A 19,796-nucleotide genomic window follows, 5' to 3' on the forward strand; every position below is an offset into this window, starting at 1 on the left:
GTGCCCCTCTGAGGATGCAATTCCCAGAGATCCACCACCTTGACTGAAGGAATTTTGCCTTATCTCAAGTCCTGAATGACTTGATCCTTTTCTCCTGACTCACAAAGCAAGGGATTACTGCACGGTAATCTACTATGTGGTGTTCCACTGGATTACAATCTAGGGTGTTGTGGTTACTTACATTGCTGTGCGATGACTGACAACATTATGATCCATTATATCTGGATCTACTCTGTCGGGATCAAAACTCTCTCTTATGTGGATCAGTAACTTTAGCAATACGTTTTCCTGTTGCACTGATGAAATCACACATTAAGCAGATAAAATAATTTTATAAACTTTGCATTTTGAGTATCTGAGTCTTGGAAATAAAATATCATGGCTTTTTTGGTTAGGTATCTTCATTGTGTGAAGTTTATGTCCAAATTTTGAAATGCCAGTGTTTGTAAGCATACAGTTTGAATATAACAAAGTAAATGTACTTGATGTGTTTTATATAAGCCACATTTGAAAAGCATTAGTACATGATACTGTGATCAGCTTATTGGATACATGAGGATAAGCATCTGAAAACTCTGCTGTTCATTGCCAGGGTTGATCTGCTCCTATTTAATCCCAGTTCACCGAATTGTTTTTATCTGATTATGATTGCGAAATTGTATTATAGCCACTGCCTTCATTACAAAACCAACTTGCCACACATCTTTGTCTCATGAGCCTTCGCTATTGAACGGCCTTGCTTTTGTCTCACTCCCTCAACCTCCCACTCCAAACAGGGAGGGAACCTTCACTGTTAAGGCTACAGCAACTCGGTCACATCAGCTCTCGGAATGAACAGGATTCAGCTTTGGTGCAGCAAGCAGGCGAGAGGTCGAGTACCGTGTGCTAATCTCTCTCAACCACTAGAGGGCAGGAGTGTGACCTTATGTCGTTGTGTTTGTAAAGAGCTTCGTCCAGGTCGATGTAGTGGTTATTGATGCGAACGTGCATACAGCCTTGGTAGAAGGCAGTCACTGGGGTAGACGTTACTGGGACATCTGCAAAATGAGACATTGTAAAAGGTTAGGCAGCTGGGCAGCAGCATGGACAACCTGACACTTTCATTATGTCCTTGTAAATTCCAGGATTAAGTAACACTGGGAAGTTGAATTCACCCAATGGGTCTGATGGATATTGTTTTTCATGTCTTCATTCCTTGGTTTTTTACATTCAAGTGCGAGTGTGTGTGTCAGGAAATGACCGGCACTTTCCTGTCTGTTAATGACAATGAGCAGGGGGTCAGGCTGACTGTGCTACAGGCCAGGTAACCCCTCACCCAATGACAGGGGACATCCTGCACCAAAGCAGCCCAACCCCACAAAAGAGAGAGTTTTGACTGGCACCTCTGAGTTTCACCCAGAATAAACATTAAGTACAATCCTCATGGCGATTCAATGTCAGGGAAGGTGATTGCAGTGTGCTGGACTCCAGTTGGTGACATGAGAGAGTGAGAGACGGATCGGAGACATCTGGAAACACAGACATGGCAGCTGTGACCAGAACACAGTTTGTCACTGAATTCAATATGGTGCCGGGATGGCTGAGCATTTCAGTGGATGGGGTGGGTGGAGGGCTCCTCTGGAAGTGAAACCGTGATACTCCTGAACAATACACAATAATTCCATGAGGTAACTAGCCAATTTCCAGTAACATTGTTCAGAGAACTAACCAAGAAACAACATCACATAGTGGGGGAAAGCTTGCAATTACAGTGTGACAGGTAAAACGTCGACATGGAACTTTGTTTACTACAAGTCTTAACATAAGAACGCCACAGAGAAAATCATGAAAGGAAATGAGGGTGATGTGGACAAGGGTGTGAACATGCCACAGGTATACGTCATGGCTTTTACCTGGAAGTCCACCCAAGTAGGACAGCACTGAGCCTTGCATATACTGGTCCAGTTTGGAGAGATGTTCTGCGAGCTCTGACATGGCCAATGGACTCTCACCGACCACTCCAGAAGATTCTAAGACAATACGGCCTCTCGTTGCAATGAGCTGGACGGGCCATTTGTCTCTGGTACAAAGTGTCAGTCCTTCCAGTTTATAAACTATCACGTTCTCGATAGCTAGGATGATGTTCTAATAAAAAAAACAAGTTGGGCTTTGTGTCAGTTTAACAGGATAAAATGACAAAAGGTGCTTTACAGGAGCATGATCAGACGCTGTAATGGTGCAATGCCCCTCCCAGAGTCCTGCATTGAACGGACAGCCGAGATTCTGTGCTCAGATCCTGAAAAGGTTCTAATACAACTCCCTGAGGCTGACATCAAACTGACAGTGACACCTAGGATCGTGCTAAGTTGATTGCATGGAATTATTTTTTTTGTGAATTTCTTACATGGTTTACCATGAGCTTGATTACTCTAACATCCAATTTTTGAACTTATTCCCGACTTTTATTCCTGATGATTGCGATGCTCATTGAACTGTGTATCCCGTTTCAGTAACAAAAGGCTGGGACGTTTCCCATTGGTGCAAAGGAGGTTGAGAGGTAACAGTACAGGGGTTTATAAATCCAACAGGGGTATAGATAGGGTTAATGGAAGGTGTCTTTTCCCTAGGATGGGGGATTTCAAGACCAGGGGCACATTTTTATGGTTGAGAGGAAAAACATTTTTTTAAAAATGTGAGGGGCAAAGTTTTTACACAGAGGCTGGTTCATGTGTGGAGTGTGCTTCCTGAGGAAGTGGTGGATGTGAGCACAGTGACACCATTTTAAAGACATTTGGATAAGTCTATGAATAGGAAAGGTTTGGAGAGATATGGGCCAGGAGCAGGCAGGTGGGACTAGTTTAATTTGGGATTATGTTCAGCATAGGCCAAAGGATTTGTTTCCATGCTGTATGACTCTGCGACTCATTTACATTTGGATGAGTTAATAAATGTGCTGTCAGTTCAGAACAGTAGTATAAATTAATTTTTCACATAACACAATAGTTTAGCAGTACAGTCAACAGCAGTATTCCCTGAATAACTGAGCCTTGCAATGCTGGGTAGAATTGAAAAATACCATCTAGCATCCCTCAGCACTGTTCCATAAATGTTCCCAGTCAGATTGCAGGCTTGAACAGCCCAGAAAGTGGATACAAACAACAGATTTCACCTCAAAGAACATAAGCTGCTTAGATGGAATCACTGAGGTTACAACACTTTCAGAGAGAGGTCACACGACCTGACCTGTGGATGCTAAATCTGTTGGTTTTGAACACAAATAGCTATAGAGTGGTGTGGTTACATAGGTGTAGTTGCATAGTTCAAAGCTGTTAATAATCTGTGTTTAGTAAGTTTTTTTTTTAAAAATAGCCACATTTTTCTTGGTTAATGTAAGGAACCTGGATGACTTGCTCCTGACACTGAATCAGGAGCAAATTACTGCAGATGCTGGGATCTGGGCTGAAAACAAAAAGTGCTGGAGGTCACAGCAGGTCAGGCAGCATCCATGGAGAGAAAGCAAGCTAACATTTTGAAACTAGATGATGTGTGTGTGCGTGCACGTGTATGTGAGAGAGAGAGAAAGAGAGAGTTGCAAGAATCACTTTCTTTCATGGACAATAGAGGAGGAATCAGGCAACCTTCCTGACTGGGTCAGAATAGCAGCATGGGTTAAATGCAGAGTTAGAAAATCCTGCACACTGTCCCCCTGAGGTCATTTAATCTCAGCAAACCTCCCGTTACCAGAGTGAATCTCTCCATGTCCACACGGCTGGTCTCTTGGATGCAGAAATGACAATGTCAACAATGTGTGTGTTTGATCTGTACACAGCCCAGGTAGTCTGAACACAGGTGCAGACTAACAGAAGGAACAGTGCACACTCCCTCAGTTACTCCTGTAAGAAACAGTCATGGTCGGATCACGTTTTACACTATTGTGGTAACTCTCTCACCTCTTCCTCTGCAACGGTTGTGACCTTTCACCCCTGAAGCCCTTTGACCTTTCCCGCACCACCGTCCTTGACCACTGGCTATTATTCATGGATCAGGAAGGAACGTGTCTTCCCCCAGTTTGGAGTTTGACCCAGCTGGAATCTGTCACTGAGTCAGGAGCTGCTGTGCAAACGCCTTCATCCTCAATCTTACAAAGCAATGAACAGAAGCCCATTCTGTTACCCACTGGGTGAGAGGATCACTGTTCTCTGACATCGACGCCCAATCCCATTATTTTGTCTCGTTAATTACCTGTGTAGCAGCATCCAAGTCCGTGATGGCCAGGGACAGTGAGACATTGCTGCCACTTACAATCGCAAATAAGACGCCCGTGTCTACTGAGGGTTGGATTAAAAGGTCCACGTTCACCGCCCAGCTCCCAACATCATTGCTCAGTTTTGTCGCTGAGTTTAGAAAAATAAAGTTTGCTGTTTTAGTCAAATTCACCCAGCACAGATTCAAGAATCATTTTGTAAGTGCACACTCAGTAAAACTTAGGAGCTGGTGTAGGGTGTTTGGTGCTTCAACCCTGCTCCACCAATCATTACGATCCGATTGTGGTCACAGCACCACTTCCTGTCTGACCTCCATAACCCTTGGCATGCTGGTTTATTTTATTCCAGTGAATAATTCAGGGCCAGCAATTCAGATTTAAGATTTTATGGAAACGAAGGGAGGTAAGATGAGGAAAATATTTTATACTTTTAAGTTGGTAAGATCTGGAATGCACACCCCAATGATGGGCTGATAGGCCTCCTGTATTTTGTGATTCTATCCCTCTGCAACAATGACTTATTTCACTAAGTAAGATTCAACACACTACGCTATCCATTCCACGTGAGCCGACTGCACTGCCCTGCTCAGGATTGTTATAAGGTTTACATTAGAATGGTGCTGGAAAAGCACAGCAGGTCAGGCAGCATCCGAGGAGCAGGAAAATCGATGTTTCGGGCAAAAGCCCTTCATCAGCACAGCTCTGCCTTAACATCATGGGATGTGCTCTTGTAGTTGGGATTCCCATTGTGTCAGTTCGGAGGTCGTGTCATGTGACCCAATCAGCACCATTTTGGAATGGAAGGAGTTCTCTGGACCAGTGATCCAGAGGCCCAGCCTAAAATTCTGGGACATGGGTTTGAATCCAACTGTAGCAAATGGTGAAATTTGAATTCTACTAAAAGTTTGGAAATAAAAAACTACTGTAATGGCAACCATGTAATCATTGTCAATTATAGAAAATACCCATTTGATTCACCAATGTCATTCAGGGAAGGAAAACTACTATCCTCACCTGGGCTGGCCATTATGTAACTCCAGACCCACTGCAATGTGATCGATTTTTAACTGAGCTCTGAACAGGCCTTTGAAGCGATTCAGTTCAAGGCACTTAGGGACAGGCAATAATGCTGCTCCAGGTAAGTGACACACGTATCCCATGAATCAAGAAAAGAATTACAAATATACACTTTAGGATTGAACAGTGATTCTACTTAAAGACTACGGTGTGTTGAGAAAAGTCTGACAGAACCCAGACACAACTTTCATTTTGGTTGTAATGGGGGAAAATCTGATTTGCTTCAAGTTGAATCACTTAAAAGTTGCACTTTTCAGGAACACTATTACAATGTTAAGCAAGAAATTAATGTGTGAATGCAGAAACATTTCTAAAACATCGACCTCAGTCTGGGAGTTCCAAAAACCATCAGCCAATTGGATGTGTAAATGAAATCCCAGACGTCCATGATGATGATACATAATAGGTTGGACTGGGTCTGAATGGTCTGATTGAGTGAGCTGATAAACAATGGAGCGTTTGAGGATTCAGTACTGGATCTCAGTGCTGCTCATTATCAGTCTGGAGCAGGTTAACAGCAGCAAACATTGTAAAGGTGGGATTAAAATGGGAGTTGGAAAGATCAGGTAAGAGCATGGAAGGGGAACAAAACAAAAAAGTGTAAGCACAGTGACATAAAACAACTCTCAGATTGAAACTGTTCCAGTTCATAATCGAGCCGAAACAAAAATACGAAATAAATTTATGAATATTACGAAATTCCCTACTCTGAATCCAGGGTTAATTTAGCTTATACAAAATGAACCTCATAGGTAACTTCCTCCAAGAGGCTGACAGTGATGCCTCAGGCATCAGGTGTACACAAGCCTTGTGTCATCAGAGCTGGCAAAAATGAAGCTTTTTCATAAGTGACATGAAGATTGCCAGTCAATGACAGAACTCCAGTCTGATGTAACAGGAAGAGAATGGTTCACTTACCATATGTGATGTCAAAGGAGGCAAAGCCATATCCAGGAAAATAGGATCCTATCCCAATGTCAGAGAAACATTGCAACCTTTCATCATGTTTGATAGTCTCACTTGTTATCGTGTCTTCACCATTCATCCAGTTCCACCCACGCATGCAGGCATCCAATCGAGGATTTATCTGCAAGAGGACCAATCAGATCGTGAGGTCGCTTGGTAATTGAGAATCGCAGTCAGATTCTCATTCCTGATGTGGAATGTCTTGAACAGAGAACTTAGAGGAAAAGGAATCATTTCAGAGGAAGCTCATTTTCAGAGGAGAGAAACAAGGCTCACATACTCTGTAAGTAATCCCGAAGCCTAGCCTGATCGTCGGAAAGCAGTGTGTCATAAAGTCAATTACCGATTTAACAAGCTGCCCTTCATTAAGTAGGCCTCCAACAGAAATGTCTATCTGAAATGATCCTTGTATCTCCTGGAACAGGCTTGTGGGGATGTTAATATGCATCACCGCCTCTCGGGCAACTTTCACAATCAAGCTGCTCCTTGATTCTTCAACGGAAATCTGAAACGGAAAAATATTTTGCACCTTCAGAAACAGCAAAGTGAAACTAATGGACACAGTCAACGCAACGTGTAAGGTGCCACACTGGAAAGGCAGAGCCTGTACAACATTGACAACCATGAACATGGTCCTCTCATGTACATCAGCAATGAAGGGTTTCCATTTAACAGAACAATCAGGATCGGGAAATTTTAACTGGCGCCTTGTTAGCCAACACTCTCAATAAACTGGCAAGAATTATATCCCTTAAATACCAGAAGTTTACTGTGTTAATGCGATGTCTGAGTAATCAGTTGAGGGTGTGAGTGAGAAGGCTCTCTGCTGGTAAGTTTTATTTAAGGCATCATTATTTCAGTCAATCAGGTGGCAGATAATGTATAACTGCGACATACATACCCCCTGCATTTCATTTCTACATTGATTATATGGCTCTCTTGATCAATCGGTTATTTGATCGACCAGCACACTCCTGGCCCCATGAGTACTGGTCAATACTACGTTGTCTAACAAAAGTAGCTGAACCCCAAAGCCCCACAAACGCTCCTTAAAAGAAGTGCAAGTGAAGTGGTAAGCAGCTGTGAACATACCGTGTGCCAATTGCCATTGTTCAGGAGTGGACCTCCAGTGGTAACGCCACCTGTAGCCTCATTGGTGTTACTGTACTGAACTTGCAGCTTCCCATTATGCAGTCCCAGCATGATCCAGTTGCTGTTTTGCTGAAGTCCAGCTTGGAATATTGTACCTTCTGTATCAAACGTTCGAAAATCGAATTCCACCGAAAAGCTGCCCATTAAATAATAAGCAATCATTACCCGGATTACTGAGGAACACTCTCACAGCGAGTGTCAGCAACTCTGACTGGAGCACCACGTAACCAACCAATTACCTCACTCTCACACTCCTGTCATTGGTCACATGGTATCTCACGTGAGCCCCTACAGCCAGTGAAAAACAAACAGACTTTCCCAGTTAATCTTCACGGAGTTAAACATTTTCACCACCAGTCAATCCCCATTCCCAACACAGGTTTAACTTGTAAAACTTGGATGTATATGGTGCCTTTAACCTAGTAAAGCACCTCAAGGATTGTGACAGTTAGCAAAGTCAAAATGCTCGGACACAAAATGAAGCAGAGCAAGATCACAGACAAAGACACATCCCTCCCTGACACGGTCAATGCTCTCTAAACTAGGTTCGAGCAGAATGCTAGAGGTGTGGAGGTGCCTGCCCCGGACCCACCCGTTCCCTCGGTCACTGCTGCAGACATCAGGTCAATCTTCCTGGAAGTCAACCCAAGGAAAGCGATGGGGAGTCCCTGGCCAAGCACTCAGATCTTGTACAGACCAGTTGGCAGAGGGATTCACCAACATCCTCAACCTCTCCCTCCGACAAGCCGAAGTCCCCACCTGCTTCAAGAAGGCCACCATCATCCCCGTACCTAAGAAAGCACATGCAATGTGCCAAAATGACTACTGTCCAATGGCTCTGACCTCAGTAATCATGAAGGGCTTCGAAAGGCTGATCATGACCCACATCAACTCCTGTCTCCCAGCCTGTCTCAGTCCCCTACAATTTGCTCCCCAGTGTAACAGGTCCACAGCGGACACCATATCAGATTAGATTACTTATAGTGTGGAAACAGACCCTTCGGCCCAACAAGTCCACACCGACCCGCCGAAGCATAACCCGCACAGACCCATTCTCCTACATTTACCCCTTCACCTAACACTACGGGCAATTTAGCATGGCCAATTCACCTAACCTGCACATTTTTGGTTTGTGGGAGGAAACCGGAGCACCCGGAGGAAACCCACGCAGACATGGGGAGAATGTGCAAACACCACACAGAGAGTTGCCTGAGGCGGGAATTGAACCCGGGTCTCTGGCACTGTGAGGCAGCAGTGCTAACCACTGTGCCACCGTGCCGCCCACAAATCCCCAGCCCTGTGCTCATCCCTGGAACATCTGGATAACATCAGACTCCTGCTCATTGACTACAGCTCCGCCTTCAACACCATAAACCTCTCCAGACTGATCTCAGAACTCTGTGACCTTGGTCTCGGATCCACCATCTGCAACTGAATCCTCAGCTTCCTGACCCACAGACCGCAATCAATGAAGATAGGGAACTGCACCTCCCCCACAATAACACTCAACAATGGAGCCCCCAAGGATGTGTCCTCAGCTTCCTACTGTACTCCCTGAACACTCACGATGGTGTTGCCAAATTCCAAACAAGCAGCATCTACAAGTTTGCTGATGGCACCACCATGGTAGGACAGACATCTAACGACAAGTCAAAATAGAGAAAAGAGACAGAAGGCTTGGTGACATGGTGCAATGATAACAACCTCTTAATGTCGGCAAAACTAAAGAACTGATTACTGCCTTCAGAAAGAGAGGAGGAGAGCACGCCACTATCTACATCAGAGCTGAGGTTGAGAGGGTGGAGAGTGTCATCTTCCTCAGAGTGACAACCTGTCCTGGATTTCCCATGTAAATGCAACAGTCAAGAAGGCACAACAATGGTTCTTCTTCGTCAGGCAGCTGAGGAAGTTTGGCACGTCCATAAGGACCCTCACCAATGTCTACAGATTCACCGTTCTCTACAGACTCACCGTTGAAAGCATACTGCCTGGTTGCACAATGGACTGGTATAACAACTGGACTGGAAGAAACGACAGAAGATTGTGTGCACAGTCTAAACCATTAAGAAAGCCAACCTCCCACCCATGGACTCCATTTACATGGCTTCCTGTCATGGAAAGGCTGCTAAGATCATCAAGGACCCATTCCACCCCAGTTATGATCTCCTACAACCTCTTCTATCAGACAGAAGATACAGAAGCCTGAACACACACCAGCAAGTTCAGGAACAGCTTCATCCCGGCCGTAATTAGACTGATGAATGGACTCTCTAGCCTCAAATAATGCTGATCTTGCCAACGCTGATCTTGGGTGGCACACACCCTGTGCAATGTAACCTGTATGCTTCTGTCTAAGTGTTTTTGTTCTGTACATCCTTGCTTATTATATTCTGCCTGTACTTCTCGTAAACAAAGCGTTTCACTGTACCTCAGTACACGTGACAAATAAATAAATCAATCAACAAATATTTGTTCATATGTGGAGAAATTAGGGTAGATGACTAGGTGATGAAAGCTTGTTCAAAGGGGCAGATTTTAAGCAGCGAGTTAAAAGGGGGAGAGCAATACAAGTTGTACAACACAAAATAATGCAGCACAGAAACAAGCCTGTTAGCACACCAAGCCTGCACCAATTCTAACTACTTGTTGCCCAAGCATGGTTTCATCCATCTGTTCACCTGTCGTCCATGTGTCTCTTAAGATACATCGTAAACATTGCTAACATGCCTCCACTGGCAGTGCATTCCAGGTGCCCACCACCTTTTGTGTGAATCATTTTCCCTGCACTTCTCCCCAAACTGATCCCCCTCTCACCTTGAACCTGCACCCTCTTGTAGTTGACCTTCCCATCCTTGGAAAAAGCCTCTGACTATCTGCCCAATCTCCGCCTCGCATAATTTGTCAAGAGACTTCCAGTGAGACGATTCCTGCACTAGGGCCCAGGCAGCTGGCAGCACAGCCTCCAGATTATGGAGCAATTAGAATTGAGATTGTTCGGAAGGTTGGAACGAGGGGGAAAAAAGATTGTGAGAAGAGAGGGAGGGAGATTACAGATGTGACCCTGGAGAGATTTGAAAATAAGAATGGAAATTCTACAATTCAGCTGTTGGCAGGGCAAATACTACTGTGATTAGTGAGCATGGTGGGTGAACAGGATTACGTGTGATTTAGGACTCAGACAGCAGAGGTTGTTTTGGGACATTTTACTGCTTCAACTTCCACACTGAGAGTGACAGACATTTGTTCAGTCACAGTCTCCAGGTCAATGGAACAGGTTAGCTATGATCCCACTGAATAAAGGAACAGGTTTGAGGGTTTGAATGGTCTTCCTCCACTCCTGTGTTCAAAGCTTTCATTGTGTAGATATTTCCAGACAACATTAATGACTTGAAAGACTAAAGGCCTAAGCACTTTCAAATGTTCTGGAGTCCTGCCCAGTGGGACTAAAGACTGATAATCATGTGCACTGGGGCTCTGTAAGAACTTGCACAGTATTTGGCCATTAGTGAGCTCCAGGCACAGTCCCATCTTGGCCGAGTGAGACAGCAATATTCTCATAGCCTGTGCCAGGAGGACCCCACACAGGGATTCAAACCAAACGTAGGGCAAGCTTTATTTCAAAATATTCATTCAACAAGTTTCAATTTTGCATAAGGAAGCAATTTATGCCCATGGTTATGTTTTATTATTTATTTGTACGTTCTGTTCAAACTTCACACAACCCGGACTTATCGATTTGAAACAAAATTCACTCAACTTTAAAAGATGAAAGTTTCAGGGTGAAGGAGCACGCTCCCTAATAGACAGAATGAAAGAACTTACCTTTATATAGCACCTCCTTGACCTCAGGAGATCACAAAGTTCTCTCCAGCCAATAAAGCATTTGCTGTCCTTTCTGACGCAGACAAATTCTAGGATCAGCTGCACACAGTTTCACAATTCAAGGTTTGGGTAAAGATTTGCGGCTCAGGTGTCGGTTGCAGTAGTTCCGGGTATGTTCGCCGAGCTGGGACGTTGACTTACAGATGTTTCACCCCCTGTCTAGGTGACATCCTCAGGGCTTTGGAGCCTGCTGTGATGTGCCGCTGGACTGTACCATCTGGAATTTATTTGGTTCCGTTCCTGCTGCTTCCGGTTGCTCGTTGTAGTGGCCGGTATATTGGGTCTAGGTCTGTTTGTTTATTGACGGAGTTTGTGGATGAGTACCATGCTTCTAGAAATTCTTTGGCTGTCCTCTGTTTGGCTTGTCCGATGGTCGTTGTGTAATCCAGGACAAGCTAAACAGAAGACATCCAGAGAATTTCTAGAAACATGGCACTCATCCACAGACTCCATCAACAGACATATCGACTGAGACCCAATATGCCGGTCACTACAACAAGCAACAGGAGCCGGCAACAGGAAGCAGCGAGAACGAAACCAAATAAATTCCAGAATAGCCAGGCCCACAGCACATCACAGGAGGCTCCATAGCACTGAGGATGTCACCCAGGCAGGGACAGAGCGCTTGCAAACCAGCTCCCCAGCTCGGCGAACATACCCACAACAACTGCAGTTTCTCTGTTCTCCCATTCAAAGACACAGTAGAAACAGAAGACTATTCAGCCCCTCAAATCCGTTCTGCCATGCAAACCGATGGAGACTTGGCTGGATCTCGGTTTCATATCCCCACCTTGGTTCCATATCCATTAATCACTTCACCCAATCGAAATTTTAGAATTGACCCCAGTCAAAACAGATTCTTGTGGCAGACAGTTCCAGATTGCCACTGCTGTGTGTGTGTGTAGGAGGGCTTTCTGACCTCACTCCCTGAACAGCCTGGCTCTGATTTTAAGATCCTGTGCTCTGGACTCGCCCAGCAGTGAAATCCTGTGGCAGTGACAATGCCTCACCTTGTTTGCTGCTTTCTTTTGAAGTTAAAACGCATCACAGGAGTCCCTTTGAAGAATCGTCCCAGATATAAGGACCCTTCGTTTTTCCAAGTGTTCAGTGAAGCACATGGCATAATAAGCTGAAACAAAGAGACATCAAGATGGCTTCCTGTTTTCAAGAAAAATGTCCTGTAGCAAATTTTACAATGTAGCAACTAGTCAAAATGTCACAATGGAGATATTTTTCCAAGGCCAACTACCCATTTCTGTTTCTTGTTGGATAATATTAAGAATGCCCCAAAAGGTGTATGCACCTCAAAGGTTTCACAATCATTGCAGTCCAGACGGACACTCCCACAACTCCTTCTCCCTTGTGACCACCAAAATCCCTGACTACACCATTTAGGTTCTTGAGTGATGTTTGAGCTGCACTCATCATCCAGGCAAGTGGCATGCATTATACCACACCCCTCACTTATGCCTTACCGAAATTGGACAGGCTTTAGGGGGGAAAGAAATGGTGTGTTACTTACCACAGAATTCCCAGCATCTTACCTGCTCGTGTAGCCACAGTAGGACTCATCCAGTTCAGTTTCTGGTTAATCATTAACCCCCAGGATTTTAATGTTTGGAGATTTGGGGATGGTAATGCCATGGAATGTCATAGGGAGGTGGTTAGATTTTATTCGAGATGCTTAGCATTTGCGTGGGGTGATTATTGTCGGCTCAAATTCGAAGCCTGTCCAGGTCTTGCTGCATAATGAGCAAGGACTGCCTCACTATCTGACAAACCATGAGCGGAAATAGACGATTGCTAAAATGCACTTACTAAATAGCCACAAAATAAATAAATCATGTGGCGTCAGGTTGTCTTATTCTCCCCATTGTTCCACCAAGGAGACAAAGTACAAACAAGGTCTTACTGTACAACTCTGTAAGTCCGCTGCCAACTTGAGGCCTTGCTTTCCATCACAGAAACAAGCATATCCACCACGGGTATTGACACAATCTCCAGCACAGATATTCTCTTCACACTCATCTATATCTGAGCGGCAGAACAAAGGTTCAATATTATGACACATATCCTTGATTTGTTAAGCTTTAAATTAACTCAGCACGTCTTACTGCCAATGAAGTGTCATCACTGCTGTATTGCAGGAAACATGGCAATGAATGTTCCACAGGAAAAAAACAATGAGATAAATGATGAGATAATCTGGTCTTTGCAATGTTATTTGAGGGAGCACTCCTGCCCATTATAGTGCTGCGGGGAGGCTTTAGGTATGCAGGAAGGCATTGTACTTCTCTTCAAGATAGCACTTCTCAGAGTGCAACACGCCCTCAGTATTGTACAAGTGGGCTTGACTGGACTGAGGAATTCCTGCAGTACTGTCCTGGGACTGAGAGAATTGACCTCCAATAATCTTAATGACCCTTCCTTTGTATTAAGGATGACTGTCTCCAGGGGAGAGTTGTCCCATTCATCTGTTGGTTGACAGCACCTCATTGAGCCAGGGTGCACCATCTAGTTTGATGGCAATGAGGTAATGGATGCTGAGCACAGACTGTGCTCAGACTGTTGTTTATTGCCCACAGTACCTCACGGATACCTAGTCTTGGGCTGTTCAATGGTTAGATATATATTTAACTGGGCCCACCTTGCAGGGGTGATGCTGTCATATGCCTCAATAGGCTGTGACCTCAGTGTTTCTTCCTTACAGAAGTAACTAAGGAGTTTGGAACCTGAATTATTGTTGGGACTAGGATGGATAGCTTTTTGTTAAACAATGGCACGATGAATTATTGATCAAAGATCAGAATATGGCATGGATTGGGTGGAACATGGCCCACTCTTGCTCTTAATTAGTACATTCATATCCCCCATAATCAAATGGGACAGCAGAACAAGCTTGAGGGGCTGAATGAGCTCCTCCTATTCCTATGTTTTGCAGCCTGTGTTCAAGGATGCGAGCCTATTCGGAGTATTAACTGCTAGAACTGCCAACAGTTGTAACCCCTCCTCTCAATGAAACCGTCCAACACCCCCAGCAGTATCTGACAAAATAATTACAGTCGGGATTCCCTCCAGCAAGTTCCTTTCAGGGCATTTTGACAAACCTCAATTAGATAAGAAGCTCACATCAATGTTTACGGAGAATTAAAGCTCACCAGCTGGTGTGTTAGTGTTCCCCGAGGTTCAGTTCCTTCAAAAATCAAATGTGGAAATCACCTTCCCAGAGTGAATTCCAGCCTGGAACAATTCTAATCATTCCAACCTGGCTCAGGCTCCAAACTGCAGAGTTCCTCCCGAAACCTCAGCAATTATCCCTCAAGGTGCCCCTGGTAACCTTTTCGATCATGTTTTCAGTCACCTGTCCTAAAGTCTCCTTATATGGCTCAGTATCAAACCGCTCTTATGAAGTTCTTGGGGTTTGTTTTCCATAACACTGATGACAATATATAAATGCTAACACTGATGACAATATATAAATGCTAACACTGATGACAATATATAAATGCAAGTTGATTTTCTTGTTGAAATCTGTCATTTTATTCTCTGCAGTGAAACACCTGCCCGGATTGACACCAATAAGGAACTCGCACCTGGAAGGATGATTAGTTCCCAGTTTCCTTACTCCAGCATAGAGTTTGGGAAGCAATTACCTTCACAAGACTTCGTCGAAAAGTCATATTTGTATCCAGGATCACATGTGCACTTGTAAGACCCCAGTATATTTTCACAAACTGCCAATCCACAAATCTCCGAATCCAACGCACATTCATCGATGTCTGGAAGTTTAAATTATTTTTATATGACTTGCAACTTACAATAATATCAACTGAATTAATCTAATAAACTAAACATTTGAAGCAGCTGAACAAAAAAAACCAACGACTGGAATAAAATGTATCCTAAATTATAAGAAAAAGGAGTGTCAGCGGTTCTGTTCACTCAGAGCTGGCTCAGAGAGAGCTGGATCTGTGTCAAGGGAAACAAAATGTATTCTGGTACGCGGGGCAGCCAGAGACCGGAAGGCTGATGACTGTCCTGCAGGAAGGCTAGCCAAAGACAGTCTGATCAGTATGTGGTGTGGATGGGTGTTAGGTCTCCTTTTTTATAGCTATATTGGGTCTGTGCTCTATGCACTGTTTCTCATTGATTGCACTGTCTTGTCAGTGCTGGCTACTGTTACCTTTGAACGGAAGTGGGATTTGAGGTTTGTCCTCATCTCCCTGAAAACTGGTTGAACGGTGGAGTTTGGAGTTTGGCTTTACTGCCCTTTCCCCTATATATAGTGGGTTTTTTGTGAACTGCTGTTTTCTGTTTATTGTTAACTGTATTTTGTACTGTTTAATAAAAAAATTTAAAAAAATAAATAAAATGTATCCTGATCTCCTATCCTAACATCTCATTACTCAACGGCCTAAAGGCACCACACACTCATGACAGAAAACCTCTCTAGTAGTGAGTGTGGTACTGGAAAAGCACAGCAGGTCAGGCAGCATTCAAGGAGCAAGAGAATCAACGTTTCGGGCATAAGCCAAATGAGGAATGAGGAATGAGGCTTGTGAGCCAAGGGGGTGGTGAGATAAATGGGTAGGGGTGGGGCTGAGGGGGGAGGTAGCTGAGAGTGTGATCGGTAGATCGACGTGGGGGTAAAGGTGATAGGTCAGAGAGGAGAGTGGAACAGATAGGTGGGAAGGAAGATGGACAGGCAGAACAGGTCATGAGGGCGGTGCTAAGTTAGAAGGCTAGAACTGGGGTAAGGTGGGGGGAGAGGAAATGAGGAAACTGGTGAAATCCATATTGATGCCATGGGGTTGGAGGGTCACAAGGCGGAAGATGAGGCATTCTTCCTCCAGGCGTCGGGTGGTTAGGGTTTGGCGGTGGAGGAGGCCCAGGACCTGCATGTACTTGGCAGAGTGGGAGGGGGAGTTGAAGTGTTCAGCCACGGGGCAGTGGGGTTGGTTGGTGCGGGTGTCCTGGAGATGTCCTCTGAAATGTTCTGCAAGTTGGCATCCAGTCTCCCCAATGTAGAGGAGATTGCATCAGGAGCAATGGATACAGTAAATGACGTGTGTGGAAGTGCAGGTGAAACTTTGATGGATGTAGAAGGATCCTTTGGGGCTTTGGGCGGAATGAGGGGGGAAGTGTGGGCAGAGGTTTGCAATTCCTGCAACGGCAAGGGTAGGTGCCAGGAGGGGAGGTTGGATAAGCGGGGGAGCGTGGGCCTGACAAGAGAGTCGCGGAGGGAACTCTTTCCGGAACACAGATAGGGGTGGGGAGAGAAATACATTTGTGGTGGGGTGTCCGTTAGAAGATAGCAGAAATGGCAGAGCATGATGCAATGTTTACGGAGATTGGTGGGGTGGAAGGTGAGGACTGAGGGGTTCTGTCTTTGTTGCGGTTGGAGGGGTAGGGTGTTTGAGGGCAGGAGTGCGGGAAGTGGATGAGATGCGCTGGAAGACATCATCAACTATGTGGGAGGGGAAATTAGGATCTTTGAAGAAGGCCATCTGGTGTGTTCTATGGTGGAACTGGTCCTCATGGCAGCAGATGCAACGGAGGCGGAGGAATTGGGAATAAGCGATAGCATTTTTACAGGAGGCAGGTGGGAGGATGTGTAGTCCAGGTAGCTGTGAGTGTCAAACTCCATCAATGTGACTGACTCAACATTGTTATCATCCACAAACGCACTGACTCCCACAGCTACCAGTCCATGCTGACCATAATCCCAAACTAAACTAATCCCACTTGCCTGCACTTGGCCCATATCCCTCAAAACATTCCTTAATTGTGTACTTGACTAAATGCCTTTTAAATGTTGCAACAGTATCTGCATTCAACACTTCCTCTGGAAGTTCATACCACACACGAACTACTCTCTGTGTAAAAGAAATTGCTCCTTGTGTCTTTTTAAATTCTTTTTCCTCTCATCTTAAAAACATGCCCCCTGGTCTTGAAATCCCCCACCCTAGGGAAAAGACACCTGCCATTCACCTTATCTCTTAACCCTCATGATTCATAAATCCCTATAAGTCACTTCTCAACCTCCTATGCCCAGTGAAAAATATCCCAGCCTATCCAGCCTCTCTTTATAAATCAAACTCTCCATTCCTGGCAATGTTCTAGTAGATCTACTCTGAAACCTCTCCAAATTAATAATATCCTACCAAGAACAGGGAGACCAGAACTGGACACAGTATTCCAGAAGAGGTCTCACCTATATCGTGTACAACAATTCTGGAACACAATCATTCTTTGTTAAGGCCTTATTGAATTGGGGCAAGGCCAGCATTTATCTTCCATCCTTACTTGTCCTTGAGGTGGTGTCCTCTTGAGTCATGCCAATCCTTGTGGTACAGGGACATCCACAATGCTGATAGGGATGGACGTCCAGAAATTTGTCCCAACGATAGGAAAGGAATAGTGATATGTCAGGATGGTGTGTGGCTTGGAAAAGAACTTGCCAATGATGGCGTTCCCATGTGCCTGCTGCCCTTGTCTTTCTGGAGGTCATGTATTTTGCAAGTGCTGTCGAAGAAGATTTGGCAAGTTGCAACAGTGCACCTCATAGAGAGCACACACTGCTGCTACTGAGCATCAGTGATGGAGAGGGTGAATGTTGATTGTGACGGATAGGGTGTCAAGGTGTCAAGCTTGAATGTTCTCAAAGTAATAAATCCTCCAGTCAAATGGAGAACACTGCAAAAGCCTCTTCACCCCATGGACTGCAATGGGTCAATAGCACTGGAATATACCTTCACCCTATGGAGTGCAGTGGGTCAATAGCACTGTGTATATACCTTCACCCCATGGAATGCAATGGGTCAAAAGCACTGTGTATATACCTTCACCCCATGGAGTGCAGTGGGTCAATAGCACTGTGTATATACCTTCACCCCATGGAGTGCAGTGGGTCAATAGCACTGTGTATATACCTTCACCCCATGGAATGCAGTGGGTCAATAGCACTGTGTATATACCTTCACCCCATGGAGTGCAGTGGGTCAATAGCACTGTGGATATACCTTCACCCCATGGAGTGCAGTGGGTCAATAGCACTGGAATATACCTCCACCCCATGGACTGCAGTGGGTCAATAGCACTGGAATATACCTCCACCCCATGGACTGCAGTGGGTCAATAACACTGTGTATATACCTTCACCCCATGGACTGCAGTGGGTCAATAACACTGTGTATATACCTTCACCCCATGGAGTGCAGTGGGTCAATTGCACTGTGGATATACCTTCACCCCATGGAGTGCAGTGGGTCAATAGCACTGTGTATATACCTTCACCACATGGACTGCAGTGGGTCAGTAGGCAGCTCAACACCTCACCTCAAGCCTATTTAGCAAAGAGCAGTAAATGCCACTACCAATCATATCCCAGCATCGAACTGTAGAACCTCAGGCCCATCCCAACAGTGATTTTTCCTTCCTTCTCCTGTCCATTTTTCCCATCCGCAAATGTCAATGAACGGGAGCCCACAAATGTGAACATCTGAAATTATAAAGTGATCAGGTTGGCCTTCTCCCTCAGAGTCCAAACCCACAGGACTCTGTCCCCAGGTGCCCACCTCACCTTCACAACGTCGATTGTCCTGCTTCTTGATGAATCCTTTCTTGCACAGACACTCGTAACTCCCCTCCGTGTTTGAGCAGATGTGTTCACAGCCACCATTGTTGATTTCACACTCAATAATATCTGGAATGCAGAGAGTCACAATGTCAGCAGCAGAACCAATCCCAGTATTACTTAACTGAACCAATCACAGTATTAGTTAGCTGAACGAATTACAGCATTAAATAAAAAGCGAAAGACCTGCAGATGCTGTAAAATCGAAACAAAAACAGAAGTTGCTAGAAAAGCTCAGCAGGTCTGGCAGCATCTGTGGAGAGAAATCAAAGTTAGCGTTTTGGAGGAAGAGTCACTGGATCCGAAACATTAATTCTGATTTCTCTTCACAGATGCTGCCAGACCTGCTGAATTTTTCCAGCAACTTCTGTTTCCAACACAGTATGAGCTAACTGAAACAATCAGAGAATCAGTTTCCTGATGAAGGACTCTTGCCCGAAATGTTGATTCTCCTGCTCCTCGGATGCTGCCTGACCCTGCTGTGCTTTTCCAGCACCATTCTGATCTTGACTCGGATCTCCAGCATCTGCAGTACCCACTTCCGCCCAATCACAGTATCAGTTAACTGAACCAATCACAGAGTTGAAAGATCGATCCATGATGGTCAGTCACTCAGTTGTAAAGTGTATGAACAACACCATGGAATGGAGAAATAAACTGAACAGGCTTTCACAATTCACATGAATATAATCTCATAACTATTTTGTTTACAAAAAGAAATAAAGTCGGGGGTGATAGTAGTAAGAGGCCAAAGGTTGAAATTAACCTCTCACTGTCCAAACAGTGTTCTTAATAAATTTAGAAATTCAATGTACTAAAGGAAGCCATTGTTGGCTCATC

The 19,796-nt window shown here is 44.7% G+C and overlaps 1 protein-coding gene across 1 annotated transcript in view; it reads right to left on the minus strand.

Moving 5' to 3' along the window:
* Window positions 1–312: 312 nt before the first annotated feature.
* LOC122550474 (vitamin K-dependent protein S-like) overlaps window positions 313–19,796 on the minus strand; it is a 33,825-nt gene continuing 14,341 nt past the window's right edge. Inside the window, exons 6-15 of the mRNA XM_087987907.1 lie at window positions 18,903–19,025; window positions 14,974–15,099; window positions 13,233–13,354; window positions 12,331–12,449; window positions 7,379–7,574; window positions 6,630–6,791; window positions 6,239–6,407; window positions 4,222–4,373; window positions 1,893–2,124; window positions 313–1,037 (exon numbers count right to left, since the gene is read on the minus strand). Of these exons, the coding sequence (XP_087844033.1) occupies window positions 886–1,037; window positions 1,893–2,124; window positions 4,222–4,373; window positions 6,239–6,407; window positions 6,630–6,791; window positions 7,379–7,574; window positions 12,331–12,449; window positions 13,233–13,354; window positions 14,974–15,099; window positions 18,903–19,025 (1,553 nt within the window). The 3' untranslated portion in view covers window positions 313–885. The remainder of the gene's footprint in view (window positions 1,038–1,892; window positions 2,125–4,221; window positions 4,374–6,238; window positions 6,408–6,629; window positions 6,792–7,378; window positions 7,575–12,330; window positions 12,450–13,232; window positions 13,355–14,973; window positions 15,100–18,902; window positions 19,026–19,796) is intronic.

Source organism: Chiloscyllium plagiosum, unplaced genomic scaffold (assembly GCF_037043375.1).
Source record: "Chiloscyllium plagiosum isolate Xiang-an unplaced genomic scaffold, Cpla_swu_hap1 HiC_scaffold_6, whole genome shotgun sequence".
NCBI lineage: Eukaryota > Metazoa > Chordata > Chondrichthyes > Orectolobiformes > Hemiscylliidae > Chiloscyllium > Chiloscyllium plagiosum.